Here is a 22793-nt window from a genome sequence, read left to right as displayed (position 1 = left end):
TAATAGATAAACTACTTTTTGACAAATTTCTGGGATCCTTAAATCGCCGAGTCTAAAGTGAGAGAAACTATGCACAAGGGAAGCTAAAGCTTACCCTCCCCCACAAGCAGAAACGGCTCATGTTTTGTGAGGAAATCTACGGAGCGGAAGGCAGAATAGCATAACTAGTATCGTGTTCTCTGCTGAGAAGAAGCTTAATTTAGATGAATCTAGTTGCCGCAGTTGCCACCCGGTATGATTCGGATCAAATCAGTGTCGTGAGATCAAAGTAAAACTTCGGGGCTGGAAGTTAGTTGATATGGGGTACCTTTTTCTACCATGCAAAGCACCCGATTTGTTTCATCTCGACCCGAACGAATTCCGAAATATATCTGAAGTTTGTGGAAGACGTTCTAAAAATTTAGAAATCATTCAATGTCTGGGTTTGATTGACGGATTCCGGTCATCATTCTAGTTCCAGAAATAACCATACTGAATAATTTGGGGCCATTTTGTGCTGTTTCCCGAAAACCGAAAGTCGCCATTATGGATTTCAAATTGGTGCTTCAGTTTCGAAACTATCCATATTGGATGGTATTTGGCTTTTTCTTGTTTTCCAGTAACCTGGAAACCATCACCGTGGACTCCAAAATCTAAATCTGAAGTCAATTTCTGGACTCTGGGTATCATCTTGGTTTCGAGAATATTATATTGGGTGATATTTGGCCAGTCTACAGTCAAAAATACTGTACAAACGAAGGGGAGAATATCAATTTGTTCAACGGAAATTTCGAATTTAAACTTTATACTAAATGACCCGGCAAACTTCGTCCCGCCATTTTTTTTCTCCTTTTTTTAATCAATGTTGAACATTGAAGACATTCTAAATTGATTTCGCATACTTCCAAAAATTGGCCTTGCGATTTGTTCATACAGTCATTACAAATGCATGGCAAGTCAGATATTGGATGCGTTTGAACTCAACAGGAAAATTGTGTCCACAAAATTTTGGGTGGTTGAGGTTTCGAAGTATGATCCGTTGGCTGGTTGGTTACTTCTTCGTGATTATTCGTAAAATTTAGTGATTTATCCTTGATTTCAAAAAAATTCGATTTGAATGATAAAATCCAAATCGTCGACATATTTGTTCTTCGTCGCTAGGATTGCACGCGCACTCAATTTTGGATATATTTCATTGATATTAAGGGGCAGATTTAATATAGGAACGAAAGCAATCAAACGAAAACTTTAACTAGTACTTCTTAGTTGTCAATCGATAACGATTGTCCCGAAAAAATTTCTATAACTAGTACAAAAAAAAACAAGAAGGGTTGTGTGCAAAACCACGGCTCCAAGTTTGCGTTAAACTACATAAGGCTATTTGTTGTATTAAATGTAAGTGATGGATTCGAAACAAAGTTCTCCTATTCAAGATTTTTTTAAATTATAGACGCTAAAATTACGAGAGAAGCTATATTGTATTATTTTTTTTTCTTGTTAGTCAGATTTGGCTCAAGGATCAGGAAATTATTCATATAATGTCGCTATGCAAAAATCCCAACTTTAGTGTCGATTGCTCCTCCCCTCGCGTCATACCATGCTTTTTTGACAAAAGTACCATTTTTCGCCAAAAACTGTTATTTTATTCTAATTATGGTTGAAAATACAATATAGAAAATTAGTAAAAATATATGTCCATTTTAAAAGGCAGTGTTGGCAGATATGTTCTTTTTGCACTTGACAAATTTGCGTTTTTCGGTGAATGATTACATTTAGATTTCATCCTGCTACTAAGGGGCCATCCACATACCACGTGGACAGTTTTTGGTGGGGGGGGGGGGGTTGTGTAATGTCCACGGTCCTTACAAAAAAAAAGAATTTATATGGGCATTTGTCCAGGGGGGTAATAATCGTTAAAAATCTGTCCACGTGGTATGTGGATGGTCCCTAAGCAAATTTCACATGAATAACACTTCTCACTTTGAGGTATTATGGGTAAAACTCGAGTGGCAACTATTTTTAGAAATTAGGTCAAATTTTCTTTGGTTCTAATCAACTTCTTTTTAACTTTTTTTAAATATCCTGATACTAGGTGACCCGCCAAACTTCGTTCCGCCCATTTTGTGCTTAATTAAATAATTCTAAACATTCCAAACTCATTGATTCCTTGCAATGTGTTTATAGTCTGCAAATGCACGACGAATCGACCATAGGATATGATCAAAGTCAAAAGACAAATCGTTTGAAATGATTGGTTTTATCGGAATACCAACATCCTCGACTTTTGGCCTCTGTACATCCTTTATTCTGAATATACCGTAATGCATCAATTTTCGAACACTTAAGCCACGATGTAACTTCTTGCACTAAAAAATCAACAAAAAATGAACTATCTCATCGATCCTAAAGGTTTAGCATGTTTAGCATTTGGGGGGGTTTTCTGGTATCAACCCGATTTTGGGCTCCAAAGCATCATTACAATTCCGGAAAAAAACCATATTGGTCACTTTCCGATGTTTTTCTGAAACCATAGCGATTTCCGGTGGATTTCAAAATGGCATTTGGTGAAAGTTTCTGGCATCTGAGTGTCATTCTGGTTAAAGAAACACTCATTTTGGGTAGTATTTGGTCATTTTGGTTGTTTTCCAGAAACCGGAAGTCGCCATCTTAGAGTTTAAAATGGTGTATGTGGTCGATTTTACCGCTCCTCTCTAGATCCGGATATTATTATATTTGGTGGTAATCGGCAATTTTGGGCTGTTTCAAAAACCTAAAGTCACCATCTTGGCATTTGGAGACATTTTCAGGTCTCTGGGCGTCATCCTGGTTCCAGATAAACCAATACTCGAAACCAGAAGTTTCCATATGGAATTAAAAAATAGCGTCTTGGCGTCGAGTTTTGACTCCTGTACATCGATCCGGTCTTTTTAGGCTGTTTCCCGGAAACCCTGGTTGAAATATCTGTTTAACTTGTATAGGAGGCCTCCCTCCCCTTCCAGAGTACGGAAGAGCATCATACCACCATAGAAATTTGTGTATGGTTTGTATAAGAGCCCTCCCATTCAAAAGTGACAGGGCTTTTGAACGGCCATGAAAAATTTTCATGATCTGAAAAACCTCAACATGCTAAATCTGGTTCCATTCACTTGATTAGTTCTTGAGTTGTGAAGAAATTTGATTTTCATTTGTATGAACCCGCTCCTTCAGAAGAGGGAAGGGTGTCGTACCACTATGAAAACTTTTCTTGCTCTCAAAAACCTATTAAACATATGAAATTTGGTTCCAATTACTTGATTATTTCTCGAGATGTGCAAAAATTTGCGTTTCACGTGTAGGAAAGTCCACCCTTCCAGGAGAGGGAGGGGTGTCAAACTATTATGGACATAATTTTTACCCCTAAAAACATTCAATTGCCAAACTTGATTCCATTTACTTGATTAGTTTGCGAGATGTGCAGAAATTTGTGTTTCATTTGTATGGAACCCATCCCTTCCAGAAGAAGGAGGGGTGTCAAACTATTATGAACATATTTGCTACCACTAAAAACATTCACCTGTCAAATTTGGTTTCATTTAGGTGGTTAGTTCTCGAGATTGCAGAAATGTGTGTTTCATTTGTATGGAACCCCTCCCTTCTAGAAGAGGGAAGGGTGTCGAACCATTATGGGCATATTTGTTACCTCTAAAAACGTTCACATGCCAAATTTGGTTGTATTTGCTTCATTGGTTCTCGAGCTGTGCGACATTTGTGTTTCATTTGCATGCAACCCCTCCCTTTTAGAAGAGGGAGGGATGTCAAACGATTATGAACTTATTTGTTTCCCCTTAAAACATTCACCTGCCAAATGGGGTTCCATTTAGTTGGTTAGTTCTAGAGTTGTGCAGAAATTTGTGTTTCATTTGTATGGAACCCATCCCTTCCAGAAGATCTAAGTCCGAGTACACATCACGTCTTTGTGGACTTCAAGGCAGCGTAAGATACGTATGATCGAGACCAGCTATGGCAAATAATGCACGACTACAATTTGCTGGATAAGTTGAAACGACTTATCAAAGCTACACCTTGGATCGAATGATTTGTTACTTGTGCATAACGGGGTGATCATGGACGGCTATGAACTCGTAGTGGTAGTTGAGTTTGTATACTTGGGATCTCTAGTAACCACCGACAATAACACAAGTAAAAAAATCCAACGACCGTAAAAAGCAAAGCCTTTTTTTTCTCTGTGTGGACTCATCACTGCGACCAGAGACATTTTGATTTATTGTGATATTGCCAAGGTGTTTTCTGTACTCCGCACTTCATATTATTGGCAGTATCACTATTGAAGTGAACGATACGCTTTTTTTTATTTATATCCGTGCTTGTGTGTGAGAGTTTACATTTCAAGCTTACTGCTCTACTATATCGAGCCTCTTTTCTATCCTACCAATATCGCCAAATTACAATTGCCTGAAGGCTACATCTAACGTTCCTCTCTGGCCAGGTTTATACTAAGAGGGACTTATTTTGTCAAGAGGAAGGAGTCTTATCGAACCTCGTTCCTCCTACCAACACCGCGTCACAATCACAATTCCCTGAAGAGGCACTGAATGCTTCACCTCTGGTCAGGTTTATTATAAGTAGGACTTATATTTTTGTCAAGAGAAAGGAGTCGTATCGAAACCTCGTTCATCCAGCCAAGACCGCGCCATAATTACAATTCCCTGAAGAGAGCTATTATGCGTTACTCAGAACAGTTTTATTATAAGAGGGACTTTTTTGTTAGGATGAAAGTCAGCAAGGGTACTATAGAATTCAGCTTGAAGGAAGGGTATGTAGTAGTGAGCCTGAGAATGAACCCATGTTAAAGTCCTTTGACAACCAAATGGCCTGATTCTACTAAGCTTCGAACCCACGATCACTCGCTTATCAAAGCGGACTCTGTAACCTTGCAGCTACGAAGCTCTCTTAAGCAAAGCCTCGGTACTACATTCCGATACGGAACTCGACCTCCTGTTTATTATACACAGACTTCGCAGCCAACTGTTAATTGTACAGGACTACGATCCTACTCACACTAACAGTCTCTCCCAAGCCTTGACTCGAACATACGACGACTGGCTTGTTGGGTCAGCATCGTACCTCGAGACCAGCTGGGCTATGACCGTATTCAAGCTGAAAATCGGGCCTATTTTGGCCTTCGCGGGACGCACACTGCGCCGCGGGAAAATGACGATGTACAAACCCCTAATTAGACCAGTCATTCTTCATGGACTTGAAACCATGATCGAATCCGAAAGCGAAGAGTGGCACAGGAGTTTGAATGACAAGCTGCAGGCAGTACTTTGAGACATTTCCATTGTGCACCTGACGAAGCTCGGGAGGCTGCGATGGGCCGGACATGTCGCGAGGATGCTAAACGATAGTTAAGGACCCCTTCGGCACCAGTAACAAAGCGGTCCAACGTGCTAGATGGCTTGAGCAGGTTCAAGTAGATCTGCGAGTGTCGAGACGCATAGGAGATTGGCGACGAGTAGCCCAGGACCGAGGAGCAGAGCTCCGAAATCTCACATTCAATGCTTGGAATACACCTAAAGTTAAGCTAAGTGTGCACTCACTCTCACCCTAAATTTAACATTTTACTGATTCAGCTGGTGTTATTTTTTGCCGCGCTTCGCCATTCATTCGTTCTCGAAAGTAATGAATGTTATCAAACCTGTAGCGCTTATTTGGTTTCGTCAGGCTACAGCAAACATTGGGAGCCCCGATCAGAAAGCCAAAACAAAAATGTAACAGAAGCAGTGAGTTAGTTATGAGTAAAACATTTCTGGTTGTGTTTTAAATTTGATCCCGTTAAGTGTTAAAATAACAGAAATTATAACAAGACTGATTCTACTAGTATGAAACCCATATCAAAATTTGTTAACAACGTATCAGCTTTCTAACAAAATATGATAGCATATAGAACACCATAATAACATTCGTTGTTAGAAACAGCAAGTTTCGATAGAGACAAAAAATTCACTCAATTTATTTCAGAACAACTTCATTTCACGGTTCGTTGTTATAGCTCATTCAGATTCTATTTAGTTATCAATAGCTTACGGGAAAATACAAAATCGTATCAAAATATGTTATTTGTATCTTCTGTTGATAGAATTTTATTATTTTTTAGTTATGCTCTGCTGATCGGGGCTGTACAGGATGAAGCATGATTCTTTAAACTAGTGTTACTATAGAACCATTTTACAAGAAACCAATGACTAATAGTTATTTCAGTTTCAGGAGTTGGAAAATAACTTTCAATCCAGCGAATTGAGATAATTTGGAACAGAAACTTCAGTCAAGCAAGCGCAAAGTAGTTGATATTCGAACGAACGAGAGATTCACACCGCTATCGGCACGGTCAAAAGTTTTTGTCAGAGCGTGCTGCATGAGGGATAGAATAGGATAAAAAAGAAGAAAATATTGTACTCTGAATGCTCTTTTTTGTAAAAACAGACAAATTCATACAGTGTTTTTACAAAATTTATAGATTTGATACAATTTTTACACCAAAAATCTCCAAAAGATTTTTTGAAATTGAAAATACAAATTAAAATGTGGTACCTCCGTGTATGCTGCTCTTTTTCATTCGTTGCGTGCCGAGCCGAAGACGAGCATCGAACACTAATTGCTTAATTCTCGCGCTCGGCTAGGTAAAGCACGCAACACTTTTAGTGTTTTGGGTGCTGTTGTCTGTACCAGTATATTTTCCTTCAATACATCAGTTTTAATAACTGACTGGCGCGAAGTGTAAAGGTCCCAAGTTGCTGCCTTGTGGTACTTCCGATTTATTAGTGAACTGCGACGAAACTTACTTACTTTACTTTTTTGGCTAACGGACCGTTCACCGGTCTAGGGCCGAACGAATTAGAGATGTCCAGCTTCTTCTGTCTTGGGCAGCCGTTCTCCAGTCTCCCCGTACACCAGCAGATCGTGCATCTTCTTCCACCGCGCACATCCACCGCGTGCGACGGCCTCTTCCTGGTTCTTTACTGAAGATAGTTTTGGCGGCTCTCTCGTCAGGCATCCTGGCTACATGTCCAGCCCACTGCAGCCTGCCCCGCCGTATTACCTTCACTATATGAGCATGTTTGTATACCTGGTACAACTCGTGATTCATGCGTCTGCGCCACACCCCATCTTCCAGTTTACCGCCAAGTATCGATCGCAGAACTTTACGCTCAAAAACTCCGAGCACTCGTCGATCAGCTTCCTCCAGCGTCCATGCTTCATGTCCGTAAAGGACCACCGGGAGTATCAGCGTCCTATACAGCGCTAGTTTTGTGCGAGTTTGCAAACTACGGGACCTTAGCTGGTTACGCAGTCCGTAGAAAGCTCTGTTCGCAGCTGCAACTCGTCGTTTCACTTCACGGCTCATATCGTTGTCACATGTCACAAGCGTACCAAGATAAACGAATTCGTCAACCACTTCAAATCGTTCCCCATCTATCTCCACCTCAGCACCAACACCACGGGGACTCCCACGCTCTCTGCCAGCTACCTTTTCTTCGTTTTGGCAGAGTTAATGACAAGCCCCAATCTCGCTGCTTCCTTCTTAAAAGGTACGAAGGCCTCCTCCACGGCCTTACGGTTGATACCGATGATATCGATGTCGTCCGCAAAACCAAGAAGCATGTGAGATTTCGTGATGATCGTACCGTTTCTTTCGACGTTTGCTCTTCGTACTGCATCCTCAAGAGCGATGTTAAACAGTAGGTTGAAGAGCGCATCCCCCTGCTTCAGTCCATCCAACGTTACGAAAGCGGCTGATGTCTCGCCAGCTATCCGCACGCACGATTTTGATCCCTCCAGTGTCATGCGACTCAGCTTTATAAGTTTCGTAGGGAAACCGTGTTCCAGCATGATCTGCCACAGCTCGTTTCTTTTTACTGAGTCGTATGCCGCCCTGAAGTCCACAAACAGATGGTGAGTCGGTAGGTTGTACTCCCGGAACTTATCGAGGATCTGTCGCAGGGTGAAGATTTGATCCGTCGTGGAACGCCCCTGTCGGAAACCAGCCTGGTATTCGCCAGCAAAGGATTCCGTTAACGGTCTCAATCTGAATAACAGGATTCGGGAGAGCACTTTATAGCGGAGTTGAGCAACGTTATCCCTTCTTATAGATAGGGCATATGAGGCCTTCCAACCAGTCGTTCGGCATTTGTTCGTCCGCCCAGATTCTTAGTATTATCTGGTGGATCGCATTGCGACGAAACACAAGAACCAAATTTCACACGTTAAATCCTACCATATAAGTACGATCTCAGCCATTCGACACACGGACACGATGCTCTAGATCGTGAAATTTTACTGAATAATATGCAATGGTCAATACGATCGAAAGCTGCTTTCGAATCGGTGTAGATGGGTTCTACTTGATAATTTTACACCTTAGAATTGACCTCAACACGCTTTGAAGTTTGAAATTAACAAAAATGTAGTTTCGTTTCTGTGCAGTTTGTTTACATTGAGTTGTGAGCCGGGGCAGAGGTAAGAGCAGCTGTTATCGCTGAATATGTGAAAGGGTACAAACCCGGACACATAATCAAACACCTAAAACCGCTCGGAATCAACCGGAAATTCGTATAACGGATCATAAATCGGTACCTAGAGACCGGAGTCACCGAGGACAAGGCATGATCTGGACGACCAAGGTCTGTGAGAACTCCAAGGCTGAAAAAGATTATACGAGACCGGATTCGCCGGAATCCCGCCCAATCTGCACAGAAGCTGGCCAGGAACCTTAAAATGAACCGAGAATCAATCCGCCTGCTTCTGCGCAAGGATTTAAAACTTACACCGTACAAAAAACAGGTGGTTCATGGGGTTACCAAAGCTACAAAGGACAAGAGGTTCCAACGGTCGCGGGAGTTGCTCGGTTGGCGCGCAGATGACGAGATTATTTTTTCGGACGAGAAGCTGTTCGTTTTGGAGCAAACAGTCAATCGCCAAAATGATCGAGTTTGGAGTGTGAGCCTCCAGCAAGCTCCTGCGGACAAGCTGAACGTTTCCCGGTTCCAAAATAAGACGTCAGTGATGGTTTGGGGGGCCATTGCAAGAGAGGTAAACTGCCGATATCGATAAAGGGCTCAAAATCAACGCAGCGTACTACCTGGGCACGGTTTTGAATAAAAATGTTCTGCCTCAAGCTGAACTATTGTTTGAAGACGATTACTACTTCCAGCAAGATGGCGCCCCATCCCACACCGCAAAGGTTGTTCAGGCGTGGTGTGAGGAAAACTTGACCGATTTCATTCCGAAGAATGAATGGCCTCCGTCGTCTCCGGATCTGAAGCCACTGGATTATTTCGTGTGGGGATACATGATGTCGAAGCTGAACGACTATAAAACAACAAATTTGGAGCAATTCAAGCGAGTTATCACGAAAATCTGGGACGAGATGCCGATGGAGCACGTGCGCGCCGCTTGCGACGACTTTCCGAGACGTCTGAAGCTGGTTCGATCAGAGAAAGGTGGTGTAATTCCGAGATATCGTATGTGAAGTATCTTTATGAATTCCTGAATAAAGCTATGAAAGCCAGATTCATATTTTCTTCTTATTCTTTGAAATATTGAAAATTTTTTGTGTGACCGGACTTTTTTGTCACCCTGTAAATCTAAAAAAGACTAAGACCACACAAGTATCTTGAAAACTTTGTGGACACAATAAGAAAATGGGTAGTGAGTTGTGCCTCCCGGGTAAGTTTCTGAAAAAGTATACATTGTTATTGTAACCTATGTACTTATGTTTAATCTATTGAGAGATGATGATTAGTGAAAATTATACCAAAGTTTCTCTACCTGTTGCTTTTTACAACAAATAATTATGCCTTGGTAATGGTATAAAAAATCATGTGTCAGTTGAAATAAGTACTATGAAGTCCAAACTAGAAAATTAAAGTCGTACAGAAAAAATTTGAATTTGTAAGTACAAATCGGAATTTTGGCTTACCACTCTGCAAAATCATTCAAGTCATAAAGTTGATACATTGCAAAAAAAAAAAAAAAAAAAACAAAAAACCACACTGAGCAATTCCCTATCGCACCGTCACGCTAAATAAATCTTCATCTGCAAATGGACGTTCCTCCTCAAGCATCCCAAGTGAATTGCAACTCTCTCTCTCTCTGTCTCTGTCTCTCACAGGGCAGTCATTATCACTTTCAGCAGCCATGGATGAAGTGAATCCAGTACGAAACTACGCCACCTGTTGCCTGAGCCGTTCTGCGTTGCGTGGGAAAAGTGATAGTATAAAATCATTATTTATGCATGAAATTGATCCGCTTTCCATGTTCACTGAACAAGAAGCCACTAGAGACGGAACGTCAGCGCGGTTGTAACTTTGCTCTTTACAACCCATTTCCCCACCCGGCCAGGGGCGACGGAAGAGTGCGGTGACCGCGTTTCCTTTCTAAGTAAAACAATATTAGTGACGTTCTACGTGGGCAAAGGTTTTCATTCTATGTAAGGCACCTCCATACGTGAATGTCAAGGTGGTACGAACACCAGGAATTGAGATTAATGATGCCACCGGAACCAATTAGTATGATGAGAGGATATAGGTGGTTTTCAAGTCGATACCCCCATCAACGGCCTTACACTTCGTTTTTATGTGCACCTGTTGAGGAGCTAAAAACAGCTGATCAATGTTAACATTTTTATCCTCATGTGATTCGTTCGAAACACTTCTTAGAGCAATTAGATAAAAGGTTTAATTTCTAATCCATTCAATGGCTGATAACATTTTTGTAATAAACTCAGGTATTTTATTTATTCCGAATAAAATCTCGCAAAGATGCAAAATGTCTCTCTATTACGCGAGTAATAAACTAAATTAAGGTTTGCTTGGAAAATACTTTCCTCCGCAGAAAAAAAAACGAATCAACATCCAGCTGCACGAGAGCCTTGCTGTGTCGAAAGCATCTTGATTGGTTTCCGGCATAACTTCTGGTTGATGATGGAAGAAAAAAAAACGAAAAGCGCTGGTGGGTGGCTAACGGCAACAAAAATAGTCATCGAGGCTTACTCTTGAAAGAGAAAATAATGTCGTTCTGGGAAATGGGAAAATAATCACCGACGGTCACAGACGGGCACAGCTTAGTTCCTAGCGTAAACAGTTTGTATTCAAGACGTTAATGAAAGAGGATTCGTCTCCTCCCCGTTCGTTGCCTTTCGTTTATATCCACACCGAGACTAATTCGTACGTTCGCACACCCACACTGGCGGGGGAATGATGTTTAATTCTGTGGGTTGCACTGTTGGAAAAAGTCAATACCGACACGTAATTGTGAATTGTGATACCTTTGATGTGAGTGAGTGTTGAAAATTGGATTCGGCTCTACTTACCGATGCTGATATTCAATGAATCAAAAGAATTTCGCGGAGTATCGTATTTCAATCACTTCAGTTGTCTTTAAAGCCAATGTATTTTACAAGGGTAATTTAATTCCTGTTAACATAAAAGACTGGTTTATGTAAAGGGATGAAGAGGGATTTCTGGTTTCGCTACAGAAATATACGTTGTTTGCAGGACAATTTTTATTCACCTCGCAATTTCAATCATGTTCTTTCTAGTGACTAAACTACCTACCAGATTTTTTCTCAGGGAAATATAAACTTGGGATTATTCTTAGAGATGCATTGTGCCACTTCGTACGCTGCGTCGCAATTATTCTTGATACCATCAGCACTGTTACGACAGATATTAAGCGCATTTCGCATCGGCTCCGCCAACTCGTCCGGCATGATGGTGTCGATCTGCTTCATGGTGGCCTCATAGTTCAGTTTTCCTTTGCGAATCTGTATCAAGAGGTTGATTTAAAAGTAATTTTCAACAGTATAATTATTTAATAAATTAATTTTAAAATTTGATATAATAACTCAATAGTTCATTCGCATCGCTGCTATCGTCGAGAAATTATTGTTTTGCTCGATCGAAAAAACGCTTTGTTTGCAGACGGTATGCATATCGCTTGTGTTTGTCGGTGTCGCACTGACTAAACAATAACCGTCTAGCAGCAGGAGTAAATTCTTCGCGCCGCCGGCTGCCGGCCACCCCCCGGAAGAGCGGTGAAGTATTCAAGTTATTATTATTCATGTTTATTTATTTTTAAACATTTACTTCTTTCTATTTGACCCAACTTATTTAGCAAAAATTGTTTTTACAACAAATATCAATTACCTGCTCCCCCCACTACATTCAAATATTTTTCGTTTACGTACGGTAGAGCAAAACGCTTCCGCAAAAATGACATGTTGCGAAATGGGTTTTTTTTTTTTTTATTCTCGCTTATTTTCCGTCGGTCTAGTTCCGCCACTGTTGTGGCCAATCACCGACACCCAGGGAGGCGACTCCACACCCAGGACCCTAACTCACGACCCGTTTATTAACGGACCGGCGCCAACGGCTTTACTTCCTCATGCGATGGAAGGCGTGATCCCAGAGATTTTTCGCCTCAGAAAATCTCCCGGTGTCGGCTAGGATTGAACCTAGATCAGTTGGGTTGGTTGTGAGTGGATCACGCCACCTCACAACCATCGACACCTATGTCGGCGGTGGGATTCGAACCCAGGCGTCGAGCGTGGTTAGCGGAGACGTTACCAACCACACTAGGCCCCCGCTCATGCGAAATGGGGTTAGCTGTTTTAAGAACTCCTTGATGAAAAATGTAAAGCTACTGGATTGCAAGCAATTACATTCAGAATCCATCGAAGAAGTAAGAAAAAAAATTCTTTCCTTCTGGTTCATTTCGGGTGACCTTTTTCGGTTCTGCATTGCCGAACTACATCCTTTTGGACAGGGTTCGTCTGCCTGTACGTTTTTTGTACCGCAGGCTGATGGGTCATACAGCCTCCTACTGCTGCAACAAGGCACGTTGCAGTAAATACGGAAGCAATCATGCTGAGACCGCTTGCAACGAGGATGCTGAAAAGTGTCTTTATTAAGGGGGTTCTCGGTTTGAGCTTTCGACATGCCCGCGTACAAACAGCGCGAGCAAAAAATAAAGGTACAATCGAAATGCTGAAGAGAGTAGAACTATCCTCGACAGGAAACATCTTTTCCTTTTGCCAACCGATGAGGGTATATCTGACGATCCCATCGAAGGGTGTTCTTATACCTTGCCGGAAGGATCTAGAAAAAGGAGAATGATAAACTCGCCTAATCTATCTCGCAAAGGTCATAGGATAACCTCAAGCGGGATGACAAATAGACCAACTAAAAAGAAAGCTGTGTATAAAATCCGAACCAGGTACATCCTGGTTTCCTAAATTTGAAATCAAATCAGGAATACCCGCAGCTTCCTTGGGCACCAAAAACCTCTTGTGCTCCTATTTTCCGAACAGGGGATAAGAAACAACAGGGCTTTTTAACATTCTCTTGCATCGTGGACTGGATATCTACAACGTTCAACATACCGGATTCCCTTCAACATAATCTTCTTGGCCTTCTCACAACAGTGAAAACATTTTCGAAGCAAACTGCTGTTACTTGGCCCCTCATTTCAACTATAATATTTTTTAATAACTAATACGTCAAAAGAGGTTAGGAGATCACTGTATTACGGTGGAACTGCAGAAGTATCCCAATTCGAATTATTTTCTCATTTAATAAACACTTATACTAGTGACGCTTTTGCGTTCTATGAAACTTTCCTTAATTCAAATAATCAGCCCAATTTCCACGATTTTTATATAATTCGAGACTGAAACTCGCACAGTGGAGGGATACTTTAAGGGATCATTCTCCCTTGCTCAAAAAGAGCAAATGGCTTCTGCATTCTTGGACATTTTGGGGGTTTTTGGTTTTGTCCCTGCAGAAGTTTCAACCGAGAAACTTAAAACGCAGGGATTTTCACCGAACTTAAAGCCAGCAAAAAACTTTTAAGGGGATCAGTTATGTTGAAATTTTCAAAAATCCAGTCTCTGAAAATTTCAACAGTCCCGATTCTGGCTGAAACATGGATAAAAAAGAAGAAACAGTTGGGCAATTTGCTGTTCCCGGAAGTGCTGGAATCTTCTTGCGGTAATTCAGTTTAGCCATTCCCCGAGGAGCTTCGAATTATCAACAGTTTTTTGCTTGCAAGTATTGGCCATTTCGGATGGGGATTTTCCTTTACCTTTCCTAGGAAGTTTTGGAGAAGAGAGGCTTTTGCTTTTCCCAGATTTCCCGGGTTCAGTAAAAGAACGTTCCACAACTGAGTCATCAGAATCAGACTCATTAGTCGTCAACATCTCGCAAGTATTCAAAAAGTGCGCCTAGGACGCTCTTTCGAAGACTGCTTAATTTTAACGGTGCATCATGACACCTTATGCGGTGTCTGGCCACAATAATGGCACTTTTCAGCACCTGTGTTGCTCTCCCCCTTTGCCACAACGTTCTTGATCACTGCAGTGAGTGGCCATCTAACTCCGCTGTTTGCAATTGTGGCAGGACAAGGTACGTCTACCCGTGCGCTTGTCTGTAGCGCGTCAATCCTCGCGGGTCAAACGAGCACATGAATGGACGCACCTTGTCCACGAGTACATAGTTCGGTAGAGCAGAACCGGCGAAAGTCACGGGGAAAGTATCTGATTGGGTGTAAGTTTTTATACTCTTATCGAGTGATACTAAATACAATCGTTTGCAATCCAGTATCTTTACCGGTTAAGGACTGGAATACTCGAATCATCCATCACACCGTCAATCTCAGCTATCAAAGCAGGAATGTATTCCAGCGTGAAAAGCTCACAAACGGCGATCTCGTTTGCTTCCTTGAAGCTTGACACTAAAACACGCAGTTTAATGGGGCGAAGGAAGACAACCCAGGGACCCGGATATTCTTCCGGGTATAGCTTAACCCGATGGATCATGTTTTGTAGGGCTGCACCGCGGCACCTCGAACCCGTCTGGATCGATCGAGATTCCGTCTCTGGAATTGAATGTCACTAATCAAAAAAATGTCCTAAAACTCAAATTAAAAGAAAGAAAGATTATAGCCCCCTCCCCTTAGTAAATGCACAAGTGCGTCAAAACACCGTAGAGCTAGGAATATCAAAATTCACAGGAATTGTTGAATAGTCTCGAGGTACCATTCTGGCCTAACAAGCTAGTCGTCGTAGGTTCGAGTCTCGGCTCGGGAGAGACTGTTAGTGTCAGTAGGATCGTAGCGCTAGCCCCGCAATTGTCCTGTACACTTGAGGAGTCGGCTGCGAAGTCTGTGTATAATTAAACAGAAGGTCAAGTTCCGAATAGGAATGTAGCACCAAGGCTTTGCTTTGCTTCGGTTGAATAGCTATAATCTTTCATTTTTTCTCGGTTTGAGCTTTTGGAGTGAACCTGTGTTGATCAGTATAATGATTGATTGTACTTAACTCTTGTCATTTAACGGATACACGATGTGCCTCGGCACTTATTTTGGCAATCCAATCCATTTCATTCTATGTAATTATGTCATGGTGCTAATCGTGCTTCCGTGAATAGACTTCTTATATCCGTGAATAGTTTTCGTACATTTTTGTGGTAAATCATATGTTAAAATATGGAACAGCCCTTCTGTTCCTTGCTACGTTTCTGGTTGTTCAAATAAATGTATTAGCTATAAATATGGGAACAATGTATTCTTTTGAATTAATGAGTTTGATACTAAACAATACGCTGCGGATAGTTTAGTTTCAATATACAGAACAACCCTCTTTTTTCACCACCTCCTATCCACCTATCCCATACCAAAATTAAATAAAGGAATAAATAAATTTCGAAATCAAAACAAACAGTAAAAAGGTACTCCGGATTGTCTCGTCCAACATTCTGGATAATCGAGGCCTAAATACGGGTCTTTTTGAGTGTTTTCTAGAAACTGGCAGTCAACATCTTGAACTGGAGTTGTATTCCGGTTTCCAAGTATAATTCAAGTTCCAAAAATATCCATACTGGATTTGATCATTTTGGGCTGTGTTTCAAAAACTCGAAGTAGCCATCTTAGATTTCTAAATAACGTCTGTAGTTGATTTCCGGTCGATGCCCGGGTATCGTTCTGGATAAACACATATTGGCTGGTATTTGACCAGTTTCGAGTGTTTTTTAGAAACCGAAAGTTGCCACCTTGGATTTTAAAACAGGTCAACTATTTGTCTCTGTGCATCATCTTGATTGCGGAATCACCCATATCGGATTGGGTCATTTTAGGCTGTTTTCTGGAAATCGACAGTCGTCATTGTAAATTCTTAAATGGCATCTGAAGTCGATTTTGGGACTCTATGTATCATTCTGGATCTGCAGATACTCATATTGGCTGGTATTTGGGTGTTTTCAGCGGTTTTCGGAAACCGGAAGTAACACCATCTCAAATGTCGATATCGTATGTGGAGTTTAAACCGAGTTATAAATATTTGAAATTAGATAAAATGTCTGTTCCGATTACACCCTCCCTCAGAAACTTGCCAAAAAACGTAGTTCTACGTCAAAATAAAAAAAAATAAACCGGAAAATTTTAGAGCACTGATAAATCTTAAACATATAAAATGCAGCTCTGTCTGTCGGTTTGTCTATCTGCCTGATTGATATAGGCTTGGAAACTTCCTAACCGATAGGCGTGAAATTTTGTATATAGGGGTTTAAGAGGCCGGGAAAGGTCAAACTAAGATAGTTTGAGACCCCTCCCTTTTCTGCAAGGGAAGGGTCCCATACAAATGAAACACAACTTTCTGCACATCTTGAGAACTAACAAAGTAAATGGAACCATATTTGGCAGGTGGATGTTTTTTACGGGTAACAAATATATCCATAATAGTTTGACACCCCTCCCTGAAAGGGGTCCCATACAAATGAAATACAAATTTCGCACAGCTCGAGAACCAATCAACCAAATACAACCTAATTTGGCATGTGAATATTTTTAGAGGTAACAAATATGTCCATAGTGGTTCGGAACACCTCCCTCTTCTGTAAGGGAGGGGTTCCAACCAAATAAAACACAAATGTCTGCACATCTCGAGAACCAACCAAATAAATGAAACCAAATTTGGCAGGTGAATGTTTTTTGGGATAACAAACATGTCTATAATGTTTTTACACCCCTCCTTCTTCTGGAAGGGAGGGGATTTCCACAAATGAAACACAAATTTCTGCACATCTCGTAATCAAGTAAATGGAACCAAATTTGATATGTTGAGGTTTTTGAGAGCAAGAAAAAATTTCATGGTGGTTCGGCACCCCTCCCATTTCTGGAAGAGAGGACTCATACAAATGAAACTCAAATTTCTTCACAACTCAAGAACTAATCAGGTAAATGGAACCAAATGTCATTTTCCGCTGTACTTTTAAAACCGGAAGACGCCATCTTGGATTTCAAAATGGCTCCTGTGAATCGACCCGATCATTTTAGGCTGTCTTTCGGAAAACCTGGTTGAAATATCTGTTACGTCTGTATGGGAGACCTCCCTTCCCTTCCGGAGGAAGTGTCGAACCACCATGAAAATATTTTTTTGCTTCCAATGTGGAGGTTTTTGGAAGCAATGGGCATGTGGAGGTTTTTGGAAGCAATGGGCATGTGGAGGTTTTTGGAAGCAAAAAAATATTTTCATGGTGGTTCGACACTTCCTCCGGAAGGGAAGGGAGGTCTCCCATACAGACGTAACAGATATTTCAACCAGGTTTTCCGAAAGACAGCCTAAAATGATCGGGTCGATTCACAGGAGCCATTTTGAAATCCAAGATGGCGTCTTCCGGTTTTAAAAGTACAGCGGAAAATGACCAAATAACACCCAATATGGGTATGGCTAGAATCGTCATGATGCACTGAAGTCACAAATCGACCTCAGACAACATTTTAAATTGTAAGATGGCAACTTCCGGTTCCTGGAAAACAGCAAAAAAATGGCCGATTTCCATCCCATATGAGTATCCCCGGAACCAGAATGATGCACAGAAGCTAAAAATCGATCACAGACACCATTTTAAATTCAAAGATGGCGACTTCCGGTGTCTGGCAAACAGCTGAAAATAACCAAATACAATTCAACATGAATGTTTCCGGAGCTAGAATGACACCCAGAGGTCAGAAATTGATTTCACACGCCGTTTTGAAATCCAAGATGACAACTTCCGGTTTCTGAAAAACAGCGAAAAATGACCAAATGCTACCCAATATGGGTATTTTTGAAATCGTGATGATGCACTGAAGCCAAAAATGAGCTCGGACAGCATTTTGAATTGTAGAATAGCGACTACAAACAAATCACAAGGTCAGTCTTGAAAAAATTAGCGGGGTGAAGTTAGCCGGGTCAGCTAGTACACGCAAAACTTTTCCTTATTACCTTAGAAGCAATAGCGCAAAATTGCCTTTAAGGTAACAAACCTATTACTAAAAAGGCAATAAAGTTCTTCCCCAGTCAAGTAACAATACTGTCATATATTTAGCACGTGTTACGGGAGTACGACCATCTAATAATGGTCGTGCAACCACATGCAAGATTTTTTCTGTCATAAACTGCTCCCTTCCCATCACAAGTTAAAAAAAAAATCACACACCGTATGTTGCACATGTTACAAGTTTCTTCAATCTCCAATTCATCCGGTGAGCGTGTATTAGTTCGCTCGTTGTATGCATACGGAGTAGAGGAAGAATATGACAAAAGCTGCCAAGCAGCATTTTCCCCGTCATAGAGTATGCAAACGTTGATGATTTCAAAGACTTGAAATGCGTCTTTAAATGACATCACGATCTGTAAACTGCGTTAAAGAAAAACAAAAACATTCGCTTTCTTGCAAGCTATCCAAAACACATACTCATTGGTTCATGGAAACTCATTTGGACCTGTTTGAATATACAAAACTCGTGCCCATCCAGAACAATATTCGCAACTTCGGCAACTCTGTTCAGACAGTATAACATATTTTCATTTCATGTAAACACTGGGGGACGAAACGAAAGTGTTTCTAATTAGACATTTGAGGTTGACGGGTGAGATTCTCATTATGTGAGGATGAAGGGAAGCAAAAATGAATCTGATCGTTGCATCAATACAAATGCAGCGAGTGAAGTCTTGCTAACACATGCACTGCGGTGCTTGGCTGTATGTTCTCCTGCAGAAACACATACAAGCGTGTGCCCGTCATAATTTTTGTTACTTTTCGGTTATTACTATTTGTGTATAATGCACAGTCATAAGACACAATAAGTAATAAAAAATTGCCCTAAAGTAATAAAATGTTCCCCGTTTGCGTTGGGTGTAGATAATAATTACAAAAGTTCACATCGTTGGAAAACGTTATTATATTCCCCTAACAAAAAACAAACCCGCATCTCTATTTTGATAAAAATAAATATTCCACCATTCCATTAATTTTTATCTGCTACTTCATTTGAAAACTTTCGGTCGATTTTCTCGAGCAAAATCTCCAAACGTGAAAATTTTAAATTGGTTTCGTAGCGAAAATTTTCCTTGCGAATGAATTCTAATAATTAATTGTCATTATTTGCTTCTCTAGTCAAACTGAATCAATCGAAAAAGATTACCAACTGTTTTAAATTCGCAAAGCAAGCAGTTGTCCAACGTGACACAAACCACTGTCGTGAATTTAGAGAGGTGCTTCACAATTTCATCCGCTTATACAAGCATCAACAAAGACACTAACGGAAAACAATCCTTTTGTTTCCCGACACAAAAATCCGTCCTTCTGTTCGAATAACTCACTCCCGGTCACAGCTATTCGAACTGCTGCAGCGGGTTGACCTCCACCCTTTGAACCCCGTCACTCACCGTTTGCATCATTTCCATCACACAGTTTACGTAGCACTTGAGTTCCTTGACATCGGGGAACTTTGACTCGCGCAATCCATTGACCAGATCCTCACTTACTTTGGCCTTCCCCATGCAGACACTCCGCATCATTTCACCTGTCTTCATCATTTGCTCGACGGTGGCTTTCTGTACAAAACAAGTAACGAGGTTGTATAGTGCCAAGAATCGTTCCAAAATTTACAACCAGTGCAAGTTATTACCCCTTGGACGACTCCGATTCCGTCCCGCTGGAAGGTGGTTCCGAGAAGGACGATCCAGCAAACCCAAATTAGCTCCAACCGTTTCACCATTGTCTATGTTTTGCGAACTTAGCTTCACTTTCTTCGTATAAATCCTGCCGCTCTACTGTACAGCACGGGAAACGGTTCTCACGCTTTTTCCGCGGCCGAAACAGGGACCACTGATTCTTCATGAATCATTCAATCGCAGTTTATATAGCGGCAGCCCACGTCGTCTTGCCAGCATTTAGTTCTATCGATTGAAAAATCACTCAACGTCGGTGAAAGCTTCGGTTCCGGGCTTGAGAAGGGGGAGCCGTGGAAAACGATGAATTGAACACAATATCCGCTATTCATGAAGTGTTTTGTTTCGATTTATGTGATATGCTAATAGCTTAATTATACACAACAACTCCGGACTGATGGTTGAGGTCGTATTATCATTTTACGTATGCTAATTATAGACGCGGTTTGAGAGCGGTACTCAATTTCACCTCATATTAGGGTTTGACGGAGCGCATTTACCGGTTCCGTTTATGTTGAAAACGGCTGCCACGGTGACGGCGAAGCAAAAATTAGCAATTATGAGCTGTCGGCATAAGTAGTAAATTAAATTCGAAAGGGGTCATTTTGCGCTCCAGTAGTAATGAATACGTCATGAATTAATAAACGGTTTTGAAGTGACTTGAAGTTAGAAGCCGTCACTCTGAGAGGACATCCCACATAAAAAATTTCAAGTACACTAGGGGAAGAGAATGGTTGAAGTTAAATTTCAATTCCCAATCCATTGAATAAAAACCAAGCAATCGATCATCACGATTTTATACCATAAGCCCACTAGACTTCAACATGATTATAATGATTATTTCTATGAATCTCTGTTCGAAAGCAATTTAAATCATCGAAAGTCGACACCAAAACGTATATCGATTATAATTTCATAATCAGTGAAATTTGTCAAACTTGTTCAACGAGGCGAGGAAAAAAACCAACTCATTCCGATAGAGCCACGTATTTAAAGCCTATTGGCATCCGCTTACCATGCGATAAATCATTACGTACCCTCAACCCTCTCCAGTTGAAAGCACAGCTTCACGGAAGTCACGTCCTAGGTATGCAATCACAATGACTCAAATTCGCCGGATTCAAGTTTGATTTTATACCCGAAAACGAAAATCAGTTAACATCTTTTCAAAGAATCCAGCCCCGTCTAAAGATAGGCACTAGCTCTCACCAGCAGAAAAAATGGAGACATCAGACGGCTGCCATGCCTAGTACTACTTACGGGGGATATTTGTGAAATAAATTGGGGTATATTTACACTGGTCCCCATTAACATGCTCTCCAAACTTTGCTTTTCAACTAGCGGCCATTTTCAAGAGTATAAAATATTTAATGCTGCATCCAACATTTTTACTCTTCCCCGAAACGAACAAGTAACAGCATGATGTGGCACTATGTACAATACATCCCATCCTCAAAAATCCACTGTACTTTCCAATTCGATACGTTCAGTCTCCAGTGTATTGTATGTACCACAAACTACAATTATGAGCGTCTTTTCCACAGAAACAAAATGTTACTGCGTCATCATCGAAAACTATGACTAACAAACGGAAATTTGTCATTTTTTACAAATTAAATTATTTTTTTAGAGTTCACCAGGCCAACAGTAACAATAGTTTACTACTTTCTTAAACCTTCTCATAACAATCATTGTTTCGGTGTTAAAATATTTATAAAGTTCAATGTCATACTCATAATTAAAAATTAAAAAATGAAAGCAAAACAAATGTACGAAGCAAAAGCTCTCTTGAAAGCGAGCTGCATTCCCGTGGCAGCGGAAAATATGTACAATTTTCCCATCACGTAGTGTCGAAACCCTTCATCACCGCCGGTCGTCACGCTTGGTGTCCTGCGCTGGCGCTTAAATAGAGTCATTTTCCTCCTACCTACATGACGCTGATGTTGTTTGAAGAGCTCTTCTTCCCGCCCACTGCACTGTCGCACATTTTGCTTTCCGCCCGGGGCACGTACGCTTGTTGATTGCTATACCGTTACGGCAATCACCGCAGTGACTGTTAGCTTTTTAAACCGAAGTCAGCCCAGCTTCCAGCGTAACATAGTAATTCAAATAAACTCTTGTGCAGGCAATTATTTGCTTTAAAGTAATCTGTTATTGAGGGTTGTGCACTGCATCAGCATCGTTACTGAACGTTAAGATTAGACAAGTTGATTTTACGGTAACTGGGCATTTCAAATATTGACGCCGTTTGATGTCATTCAACTTCACTTATTCTAAGCTCAATTTACTCGAAAATACAAATATTGTACTGATCCACCGCATCAGTCAAAAAATGATGCCATCTTCAGGGCACGCTGTTTTCGCACTTTGTTGACATTCCGCCCGTTCCTTAGACAGGAAGAAATAGAAACTGTCAATATTTTATTTAAAATACCACCGACGGTGCACAGTGGGGCGACTCCATACAAAGGCTGGCCAAGCAAAAAAAGTGTCGATAAATGCGACAAAAACTTGGTATTTACATAATTTTGGGGCGCTGAACACGAATTTGGCATCCATTTTTTGTTTGGGACCGTCCATAAAGCACGAAATCCAATTTTAAATATTTTTTGGCACCTTTGTCCTTTTTTATAGAATTAAATAATCTTTGACCACAAATATTGCCACCGGGCATCCTCTCCATTGAAAAAATTCGTAATTTATGGACGACCCCTCGAATTAAACAAATTTTGCCGAAATATATATATATATTTTTAATAAACCA

The 22793-nt window shown here is 40.9% G+C and overlaps 2 protein-coding genes across 8 annotated transcripts in view; one reads left to right on the top strand and one right to left on the bottom strand.

Annotated features, from left to right (window-relative positions):
- The window catches only part of LOC129725190 (SCY1-like protein 2), a 331670-nt gene that overhangs the window by 121452 nt on the left and 187425 nt on the right, over positions 1–22793 (top strand). The gene's annotated exons all lie outside the window — the stretch shown is intronic.
- On the bottom strand, positions 11553–20213 carry LOC129725192 (general odorant-binding protein 72-like). The gene is made up of 3 exons (XM_055680724.1): positions 19987–20213; positions 19745–19912; positions 11553–11803 (listed from the first exon to the last, which is right to left on the bottom strand). The coding sequence occupies exons 1-3, from the start codon at positions 20074–20076 to the stop codon at positions 11606–11608; spliced, it is 456 nt and encodes a 151-aa protein (XP_055536699.1). The 5' UTR covers positions 20077–20213; the 3' UTR covers positions 11553–11605.

This window comes from Wyeomyia smithii, chromosome 2, assembly GCF_029784165.1.
Source record: "Wyeomyia smithii strain HCP4-BCI-WySm-NY-G18 chromosome 2, ASM2978416v1, whole genome shotgun sequence".
NCBI lineage: Eukaryota > Metazoa > Arthropoda > Insecta > Diptera > Culicidae > Wyeomyia > Wyeomyia smithii.
The sequence above is the reverse complement of the archived record's forward strand: the minus strand, read 5'-3'. Positions and strand labels throughout refer to the sequence as shown.

Excerpts from the sequence above, each read along its gene's own strand:
- LOC129725192 (XM_055680724.1), bottom strand. The coding sequence starts at position 20,076 with ATGGTGAAACGGTTGGAGCTAATTTGGGTTTGCTGGATCGTCCTTCTC. Across the intron at positions 19,913-19,986 it reads GAATCGGAGTCGTCCAAGGG|AAAGCCACCGTCGAGCAAAT; the intron begins GTAATAACTTGC and ends TGTTTTGTACAG. Across the intron at positions 11,804-19,744 it reads TGATGGAAATGATGCAAACG|ATTCGCAAAGGAAAACTGAA; the intron begins GTGAGTGACGGG and ends CTCTTGATACAG.